Source organism: Oncorhynchus kisutch, linkage group LG16, assembly GCF_002021735.2.
Source record: "Oncorhynchus kisutch isolate 150728-3 linkage group LG16, Okis_V2, whole genome shotgun sequence".
Taxonomy (NCBI): Eukaryota; Metazoa; Chordata; class Actinopteri; order Salmoniformes; family Salmonidae; genus Oncorhynchus; species Oncorhynchus kisutch.
In genome coordinates this window covers 26,162,725-26,173,463 of record NC_034189.2, presented here as the reverse complement: position 1 = coordinate 26,173,463, position 10,739 = coordinate 26,162,725, and the positions used below count along the sequence as shown (strand labels likewise).

The window sequence follows — 10,739 nt, the reverse complement described above, 5'->3', positions numbered from 1 at the left end:
ACCTCCAGTAGGTGGCAGCAGGACTAATCTTTCTGACAGCAAATCAAAACACAGTCACAGAATATTTCATTTGCGGCATCTCCACGGAAGTACCCACTAAGAACTGAACCGGTGGACTCATTGGAAAAGACAGTGCTAATAAGTGGGGTATCCCTCTGAATTTTAGGAATACATATCCCCAGCTTGACGTGTAGGTGGAGTAACTAAAGTCATGTGATTGCTAGCTACATTTTGATCTGTTACTGCTAGCTATCTATAAAGACCAAGCCCGCGCGTAGCTAGCTAGCTAGCTACCTACCTACCTACCTGTCAGACAAGCTCGCCAGCAATCAATATATTTTTCATGTGTCTGTCTACCTTGTATGCTTGACATGGTCTACTTTCAGTAAATATGTAGCTAGCTAGTAAAGTGTCAATATGTTAAGGTACAATCAGAATGTATTACATTATTGTGTGTGTGTCATAATGTGACTTATGGGTGGGGGTGCACACTAACATGTCATCATTGGTTCATGATGTACACAGGCATCCAATAAGAATCAGACGAGTATGAGAAAGTGAGATAAAGTTGACTATGAGCTCAATTTTTATTGAGTTAGACCTTCACAGGTGCAACCTAACCTATTGATTAACACTGATCATAAGCTGCCAATGGGCATATCCATATATTTTTCTCCAGGGAAGGTTATGACACTTCGTCTCTCTGTGTCCCCAAGTCACAGGAACCATGAAGCTTCGGCTGCACTTTGTGGTGGACCCCATGGGCTGGTTCTGCATGAGTGTGGTGTTTGCCATCTGGCTCTACAACTCCTTCTTCGTCCCCAAGTTGGTGCTGCTGCCACATTTCTATGAGGGTCATATCCACTGGGCCTTGGTTGTCAGTGAGTATCAATCCCACAGACCAGGAGTTATTTCTGAATAATCAAAGACTTTTACTGCTATAGTCATCCTGTTCCTCTACTCCTAGGTTACTACTTAGCATCAGCCTTCTGTATGGCAGCACTTTTTAGAGCTTCTACAGCCGACCCTGGCAGACTCCCAACCGAACCCCACATCCCTCACTCAGGTAATGTGGCATTCCACAGCCTCTCCCTCTGTGTCATGAATACAGATAGAAGATCCGCTGATATAAGTTTTTTTATATGACAAAAGTATATCATTTGACATGGTCAGTCATGACATGGAGACCTTTTTTGTTACTTTGTTTCAGAGCGAGAGCAGTGGGAAATGTGTAGCAAGTGCAACATGATGAGACCAAAAAGGTCCCACCACTGCAGTCGTTGTGGCCATTGTGTACGTAGAATGGACCACCACTGTCCATGGTAAGGCTTCAGACACTTCTATCACTCCCCTAGGAAATTCAGCTATACAGGGCAGCTCTTTGTGGGGGGAAATTTTGAATTTTGTGTAGCATTCAAAGAGCTGATGGTGATATTGTCTTTCCTCGACCTGGCCAAGAGAGGCGGCCGCCTGTACAGTATTTACACCCCACACTGCACCTCTTCTCTAGCAGCACCCCCAGGATTGCCATTTGCCACATTGCTAAAATAAATAGACAGTTAATTGAACGGTTTATGCCTAAACAAATGTTTATCCTCTTAGGAAAATCTGCTTGATATTTGACTAGCTTGTAACTAGGCCTATGAGCAGTCCTGTACAATATATAATTTCTCCCTCTTGTCTCCTGGCAGGATCAATAATTGTGTAGGGGAGGACAACCACTGGCTCTTTTTGCAGCTCTGTTTTTACACACAGGTCCTCAGTTTGTTCACCCTGGCTCTGGACTTCTGCCAGTACTATTACTTCCAGTCTTTAACAACATTGGACCAGGTAAAGTCAAGAATGAAAAGTGAGGCCTTATCAACACCGAACTAGCATTAATTCAAGGAATGAATCACCAGACAGAACCCTACATGGTTTGAATCATGACTTGGTTCTATTTGGTAAAAGCGATCACAAGGAAGCATTTCGTCAGAGTTTTTGATTACATCCTAAGTCAAGATGTGACTTATTTCCTTGGAAAGTATGGTATTAATCTCTCACAGATCCCTGTCTGTTAGACACATAAAAAGCACTCTCCCGTCTATGTTTTGATGAGTCATATTTGAATGGGGATGGTATGCTGAATGTATGGAAGGTGCACGGGGGTATGTGCATGGTGCTGTGAAGTTGACTTTGGCCTCTTCTGGTTCTCTCATAGGAGGCATTTACTGCGCGTCACGAGCTCGCCCTGATACGAGTGTCTGCGATCATGGGTCTGGTGATGTTCGGAGGCATGAGCAGCCTCTTCTACACTCAGCTGGCTGGCATCCTGACAGTGAGTCAAATCTCTCTCCTGTCTCTCATTACAGATTGTGGTCAGAAAATTGTGGTCAAGTAAATATCAAAGTTGTTGTTGTACAGTGCGTTCGGAAAGTGTTCAGACCCCTTCCCTTTTTCCACATTTTGTTACGTAACATCCTTATTCTAAAATTGATTACTTAGATCCCCCCCCCTCATCAATCTACACACAATATCCCATAATGACTAAACAAAAACATGTTTTTAGACATTTTTGAAAATGCATATATAAAAAACAGATATCACATTTACATTACTATTCAGACCCTTTACTCAGTACTTTGTTGAAGCACCTTTGGCAGCAATTACAGCCTTGAGTCTTCTTGGGTATGACGCTACAAGCTTGGCACGCCTGTATTTGGGGAGTTTCTCCCATTCTTCTCTGCAGATCTCACCAACTCTGTCGGGTTGGATGGGGAGTGTCACTGCACAGCTATTTTCAGGTCTCTCCAGAGATGTTCGATCGGGTTCAAGTCCGGGCTCTAACTGGGCCACTCAAGGACATTCAGGGACTTGTCCCGAAGACACTTATGCATTGTCTTGGCTGTGTGCTTAGGATCGTTTTCCTGTTTGAAGGTGAGCCTTCGCCCCAGTCTGAGGTCCTGAGCTCTCTGGAGCAGGTTTTCATCAAGGACCTCTCTGTACTTTGCTCCGTTCATCTTTCCCTCAATCTTGACTAGGCTCCCAGTCCCTGCTGCTGAAAAGCATCCCCACAGCATGATGCTGCCACCACCATGCTTCACCGTAGGGATGGTAATGGTGATGAGCAGGGCCTGATTTCTTCCTGATGTGATGCTTGGCATTCAGGCCAAAGAGTTCTCTTGGTTTCATCAGACCAGAAAATCTTGTTTCTCATGTTCTGAGAGTCCTTTAGCTGCCTTTTCCAAGCAGGCTGTCATGTGCCTTTTACTGAGGAGTGGCTTCCGTCTGGCCACTCTACCATAAAGGCCTGATTGGTGGAGTGCTGCAGAGATGGTTGTCCTTCTGGAAGGTTCTCCCTTCTCCACAGAGGAACTCTGGAGCTCTGTCAGTGACCATCGGGTTCTTGGTCATCTCCCTGACCCCCTTCTCCTCCGATTGCTCAGTTTGTCCGGGCAGCCAGCTCTAAGAAGAGTGTTGGTGGTTCCAAACTCCTTCCATATAAGAATGATGGAGGCCACTGTGTTCTTGGGGACCTTCAATGCTGCAGAAATGTTTTGGTGCCCTTCCCCAGATCTGTGCCTTGACACAATCCTGTCTCAGCGCTCTACGGACTGTTCCTTTGACCTCATGGCTTGGTTTTTGCTCTGACGTGCACTGTCAACTGTGGGACCTTTATATAGACAGGTGTGTACCTTTCCAAATCATGTCCAATCATTTGAATGTACCACAAGTTGTAGTAACATCTCAAGGATGATCAGTGGAAACAGGATGCCTCTGAGCTCAATTTCGAGTCTCATAGCAAAGGGTCTGAATACTTATGTAAATAAGTAAAAAACATTTCTAAAAACCTGTTTTCACTTTGTCATTATGGGATATTGTGTGTACATTGATGAGGGGGGGGAAACTATTTAATACGTTTTAGAATAAGGCTGTAACGTAACAAAATGTGGAAAAAGTGAAGGGGTCTGAATACTTTCCGAATGCACTGTATGTCAAAGTAGCACGTTATGCACTGTTTACTGATTGATGTATGCCATTCGGCCTCAGTTCTGTTCCTTGGGTATGTGACTAGTGTATCCACACTCAGACCAGATTTTTACCTATTGCTCTCGAAGTAGTTGGAATATTAGGATGTGTTTGTAAACTTTTCTGTGTCCTTGGCTGTCATGACCTAGATGAGCCCTCACCTTTAACCTCTGTGAGTGGATTGACAGGATGTAATGAACCAACACCAAGGTGCAATAGACTTAAAAGCTTAAATGTGAGCCCAGCTGAGTAAAACCATCTGGACTGCTAAGCCATTAATGTCCCTGTAGGTAAACACGGGTCCTTCTCGCAGCTTAGGAAGGCCTAGTTAGTCCAATACTCACTCGTCTTGTTGTTGCAAAGACCTGTGAACAGGCTTAGTAAAAGATTTGCTGATTGGCCAAAGCCCTACACCTCCAAGTCTCAATGTATGGACGTACGCCACCAGAAGCTATTGGCTATTTTAATACAACAAAACATATGGTAAGGAGGAAGGGCAGTGGCAGGAGGTTGGTCAGTTGTTTGTTATTAACCGAGAAAGCAACCTGACAGGAATAAGATGATAACAATATGTTACAAATGTACAGTAAACGCAGAGTCATGTTAGCTGTTTTGATTGTTGATTAAACAGATAGAGGTCCTTTTCAGAAAACATCTTGACTTTGGAAACCTTTGGAAATCCGCACAGGTGGGCAGGTGCATTAATGCAGCGTTGTCCAGGTTAGGGTTTGGCCGGGGTATACCATCATTGTAAATAAGAACTTGTTCCTTATTGACTTGCCTAAGTTAAATAAAGTTTTTTTTAATTTTTTTATTACGTCTCATTTGTATTTGGTGGGTTTTCTGTTTGGTGAATCGCTTTGTGTGTAAGACCTCCACTTGAAGAGGTTTGCCTGGCTAAGTACATCCTGTTAATTAATGCAAATAAATGTTCCAGGGCAGTCTGTGATCATGCAAACTACTCAAATATGTTAACTGTTTAAACTATTTCCCTCTTGTGTGACCCTCTAACAGGACACCACCACCATTGAGAAAATGGCTAACTTCTCAAATAAAATGTAAGTACCACGGGTTTGCTCCTTTGTGCTGCCTTTGATACAAGGGACAATAAAATCCTCTTAGTACTTGCAGACTTTGTTGGGCTCTGTGGACAGCCTCTTCAGTTTCATGTTTTACTGATCTGGATGGAAACAATTTGTCCAGCCTGCTAGTTGACAAATCATCTCAAATTTGGTGTTCCACAAGTGTTGGGACCTCTGTTTTTCCTCTTTAGGGACCATTCGGACTTGCATGCTTATGCACATAATTTTTCCTTTTTCTTTCACAGAGGCGGGGCTGGTGGTGGGTCAAAGGAATCCTGGCAGCGGACTCTGGCTGAGGTGTTTGGCACTACCTGGAAAGTCCTGTGGTTCATCCCGTTGAGGAGCAGGCAACCGCTGACCTTTCCCCACCACTTCCGCACTCACGTTTAGATAAGTGAAGGAGCTCTGTCCCACTTCGAACCAGACGATAGGCTGCCATCTCTGACAGAGAATACACTGTGCACACTTTCGCCCCCCCCCCCCCGCCTGCCTTCACCTCCCTGTTTTGTGCCATCTAAGCTCGGTGGTAGTCTTGGTTGGCCAGTGGATACACACAGTCTTTTTGTCTTTCTCTCTAGGACGTAGGATTGACAGTGCCTGAACTGGATCACAAACTCGAGTACATGTTACCAAGTGCAACCTAGTCCCCTTTCTAATCATTACTAGGGGCTCCATTGTGCTCTATTGTCCTATTGCGGAAACCACTTTAAAGGGAAATTGCTTTTGAGAGAAGCTCAAAGGGAAATCACTAGGAACCTCAAGTTGATTGTAGGACCATGTAGACCTTCAAACGACACTAAATATTAACCCTAACTCTGTCCCCAATACACAGCCTAATTTTTCTATAATTTGTGCCATGACACTTTTAGTCAGTCTCCCAAATGGTTTAGATACACGCTTTTTACAGAAGGTTATATAAGTCATTATTTTGGGAAGAAGTTGGCAAGTTGGTTTATGGGTTGCTATATTGTAAAGCAGTACCATGATTTAACTGCATTCCATAATTATATGGTTCAAGGGTTCCTTTGCTTTACTGTTTACACTAATATTTATTTTAAAGATTTTTTAAAAGATGCTCCTACCACTAGTAATACCTTAATATTAACTACATAGTAACCAACCATGACTTATTTTCCATTCACAGCGGTAATGTCTTGTGTTCCACTTTCATTACTATCAATTAGACAACATTTCCACAGAAGTGCTGAACTTTCACAGATATCCATGATTAGAAACATCTCACAATGCTAGAAAGTCATCTGTTATAAAAACACTATGTTTGCTTGAGACTTTTTCAAACCTCTACACTGCCTATTGCCAAATTATTTAACCTTCCCAATGAAGATGATTTGAAAAATGTCCCAATGGGGAGTCACAGTGAAACAAGTGGATTGTATCAACATTTATTTCAAGCTATACCAAATACTTGTATTTATATCTATCTGCTGTTGTACACTTGGCTGTAACATTGTGCATATGCACTGATATATTACCTCTATATTCTTTTGTACACATTCCACATTTTTTCAACATGCTGTAGAAATCTTTGAAGAATTACTCCTCTTTTAATCTTTTAACATTTTTATTTCAATGTTCTCATCACTTGTTGAGTTGATCATTTTTAATGTATTGAATGTATGATAATAACGTTGTCTCCTGTACCTAATGTAAGACCCAGTGGAGACTCAGAACACTGTACATGTAAGTTGAGTAGGCACCGATTTGATGTTGATTTGTTCTTGTGTTGAATGTGGGGACGGCTGCTGGAAATTGTTCTGTCATATTTCTAGTTTCTCCTTTTTCTGTAGCTTGATTGGTCGTAAATGGTAGTGGACGCTGGAATCTTTTGTTGTTGTTGTAATAACAATAGGGTCTTTAATTTTAATTTCCTGGTTGACATTGTAGTATGTTTTCTACTCTTTACTTCATCATATAAGATGCATCATATATGGGGAATGTTAATGTTACAATAATGAAAAATACATGTTTTTCGTTTAGACTTGAAATATTTGTCAATGGCACGTCACCAATAGGAGTGCCACCAACTGTCTTAAATCATAGATGTATGTACAATTTTTGTTTTTTAACACTACATCAACTGTAAGTCTAAAAAGGACCCTGGTGAGGAGCTGTATGCTCATTACATCAACTGGTGTCCCACAGGGCTTGATGCTAGGTCCCTTGCTGTTCCCATGTATGTCTTCTACACTCCCCAACCCTCCCCTACTTAAACGTTATCTCTCCTAACTTCATCACTCGTGATGGATCCTCCATTGTCTTATGACACTATATAATGTAATGTACCACTTCCTCTGTAATCATTCAACTTCGTGCTACTGAAATCTGCACTTTATTACATCCCATGAGCTTAGAATTGAGCACTTTTTTATTTTAGTAAGGAATTTGCGATTAACCTTTGCCATAGCATTAACAGGTATTTTTTAGTTGGTTGTTTAGCCCCCTTATTATAATTAACTTTTAATAAGTGGCTCTAGATAAGTGTCTATGCTAAATTGCAAATGTACTAGGAAGGAGAGTCCACATATACAGATGTAGGATCTTAACTTGAGCCAGTTTGCACGAACAATTATCCTGCAACAACAGGACGTGAATTATGTGGATTATAATAATGAATTGATGTTTTGTTGAATTTATACATTTTTCATAAGGAAAATTCAGGTCTGAAATGTCAAAGTGGAAATTACAAACTTCAGAAGCCTTTTTAAACCTCAAATACAATTTCCTCCATTGCAGGAAAGTTCTCCTGCAACTGGGTAATCAAATTAAGATTCTACATCTGTATTGAGTCTTGTAGTTGCGGCATACGTCTTTAAAAAATTGAATCTGATGTAATCGACACATGATTCATGCATGTTCAGGTTAAATTACCTGTTGTTTACATATTTATTTTTACATATAAGAGCACCAATATTTTACAGTTAGAGATTTCAGCTTGAAGTACCAATGTTGTGCTGACTCATGCATTTGGCTAAATGATTCTCGTTAGGCCTTTTTGCTGCAACAACTTTTCTTTCTCAATGTAATTAAGAAGAATGCATATATACAGTAGATCATGAATGTGTTGTGCATATATCATATATTCCTGACCTGTGTAATGAATTGGGCTCCAACCTGACATCAAGACTGACTTGAGGATGCATTAGAATGTATAGAGGCTTGAAGCTTAAGACTCTTTTGTCCTCAAGATGTTGCAATAAGATGGAATTGAATTTCATTGAGTTCAATTGAAATGTATCTCCATAACTTAAATATAATGTAGACGTCCGTATACTCAACATAATATATATTTAAAGGGAATGTCTCTTAAGATGTTGGTATGCCTGACATACATTGCCTCGTATATACATGCATTTCAAATAGCCACCTACATTTGACATTACCTACAAACCATTACTGTTTTTTATTGTACCCATGATACCTATATTCTGAAAATTCTAATATTTAGTTAACTTACAGATAGATTAAGGTATGGCATAAGGAATGGAACATCAATTTGGGCCTAATATTGTCCATTTGAGAATCAATTTCAGGGAAAAATTTTGATTTAAAAAGTGTTTTTAACTGATGGAATTAAAGGAATTTATTAATGACTTGAAATTCAGTTTGAGCTTTTAAAAAATTGTTCAGTTCAAATCTGTTTTGGGAAGACCGAATTTAAAGTTAATGTGATACATGTTGGTTATTTTCTGTGTCTCAGGTTATAATTATATTCATTTTCTTTGACAATTAAGAAAACACCCATTGTTTTAATCATGAGAATATGAATGCTGCCAATACACATGATTATTTACTAAATAAATGCTGTAACTAAGTTCTTAAATGTTCTTTATTGTTATTTCCTGCTCATTTCTGTTCATCAGAGGTCACCAACCAGCCCTGCTAAAACACATTTGGTACTACTAATCAACTACTCATCAGGACCTTTATTAGCTCAGTCAGGTATTAGAGTAGGGTTGGACCAAAGTCCTGCACCCCAAAAACTTTGAGGATACATTTAACAGACCCTTCATCTTGGTCAGGCACTGTTTTTACACAATGTGCCCAATGTCAAAAACCCAACAAAGTATGTAGTTATGAATATTCACTGTTTGAATTCAGTAAAACAATATGTGGGTCGTCTTTGTCAATTGTCCCTAACCCCAGGTCTTAACAACTCAATGAAGCGGTCATAATGTGTGCATGAACCCAGAATTGAATTTATGCTACCATTGTTGTCTTCCAGACGATTTAAACTGGCAACAAGTATGGAGTCCGTTCCTCACAAACTCCAATGAGTGATGAGCCTTTTGGATGCCCCGAGCAAAGCTGACATACAGATGTAGTATCTTAATTTGACCAGTATCGTTTAAGTTAAATAATCCGGCAGCAACAGGATTGGAACATTTAGTCCATAATGTTGCTTGATCAGCGGTGAGGCTATTAGCTGGAGGCTACATGGAAAGTACAATACTGTTAAGATAACCATGTGTTAGTACGGGTTTTCAGTGAATTTATGAACATCATAAAGCTAATCTGCATTTCTGCGATGCAGGAAAAACCTCAACAACAAAAGAGTGATCAAATTAAGATTGTACACCTGTAGAGGCAATTTCCGTCTTTACATTTACAAAGTAAAAATGCTTCATAATCAGTTTATGGTTACTGTGGGGCTATTATCTAATCCAGTGACATTCCAATTTACCTTAAATAAGTCAAATATGCTTTGTGTTACAGTGAATTGTATAACAATGCATTGTATGCATGTTATAAGTACACATGCCATGAAATAAACATGTTGCACAATACGCTCCTAGTCAGGGACTGAGCTAAGACAGATCACTTTTCATACTGTGATAGTTGGTAGTTTTGTGTGCAGATTAGACAATGGCAATGGGTTTTTTAATTAACCAATTAAACTTGATTAAACTTAAACATGAAACATTCCCTATATGCCCATGCTCAGACATGTCCACTTACTTCATGTATGTTTGAGTGAGTTTACAAAATCAGTGATGAAGATAACATAGGCCTAACTCTTACACATCAAGGGTGGTCGACACCAATAACATATTTCTTTAATTTCTTTAAGTCATTTGATGATATGAAAATGTTCTACCAAGAGTCCATGTTAATGTGTTTCCTTAATCTCAGGTCCTGCTTCATCAAGTGGACTAATTAAACAAGTGGCCACCTGTTACCAGCACAGGAGTGGACATCTGGCAAAACAAAGGAAACAATTAGGGACTTGATAGAAACATAATATCTAAAGCGTGGAGGAGTGTCTTTTAAGATGCAAGCCGTGTCTATATCAAGTTTTATTAGCAGTATGATTGGAGGTATTACTGTCCCAATGTGCTCTGCTCCATTTCACCAAGCCTAGACTGGGATTAAGTATGCAGTAGACATGTCAAACATTGTTGGATTTTTAATTAGTAATTAATCGCAGACAATCTTTTTTTAATTTCAGGTTTGTTTCCATATGGGTCATGTTTAATCCATGGCATATGATTGTAGCATAGAAAAGGCTGGTGATATTTGCATACAAAATGTATTCATTCTAACACAATTATTTTCAAATAAAAGAAGTCATATTTGACTTATTTAAGGTTTCGCCAAAACAACCAACATGTAAACATCTTTATATAAAAA

The 10,739-nt window shown here is 39.8% G+C and overlaps 1 protein-coding gene across 1 annotated transcript; it reads left to right on the top strand.

Moving 5' to 3' along the window:
* Positions 1-69: 69 nt before the first annotated feature.
* On the top strand, positions 70-8,923 carry LOC109906542 (probable palmitoyltransferase ZDHHC21). The gene is made up of 8 exons (XM_020504285.2): positions 70-190; positions 717-881; positions 968-1,066; positions 1,211-1,322; positions 1,692-1,830; positions 2,201-2,317; positions 5,023-5,066; positions 5,336-8,923. The coding sequence occupies exons 2-8, from the start codon at positions 728-730 to the stop codon at positions 5,478-5,480; spliced, it is 810 nt and encodes a 269-aa protein (XP_020359874.1). The 5' UTR covers positions 70-190; positions 717-727; the 3' UTR covers positions 5,481-8,923.
* Positions 8,924-10,739: the final 1,816 nt, after the last annotated feature.

Bases quoted from the DNA above. Each gene is read 5' to 3' on its own strand.
- LOC109906542 (XM_020504285.2), top strand. From the start codon at position 728: ATGAAGCTTCGGCTGCACTTTGTGGTGGACCCCATGGGCTGGTTCTGC. The intron at 882-967 runs GTGAGTATCAAT...CTCTACTCCTAG, and splicing joins CCACTGGGCCTTGGTTGTCA to GTTACTACTTAGCATCAGCC. The intron at 2,318-5,022 runs GTGAGTCAAATC...ACCCTCTAACAG, and splicing joins AGCTGGCTGGCATCCTGACA to GACACCACCACCATTGAGAA.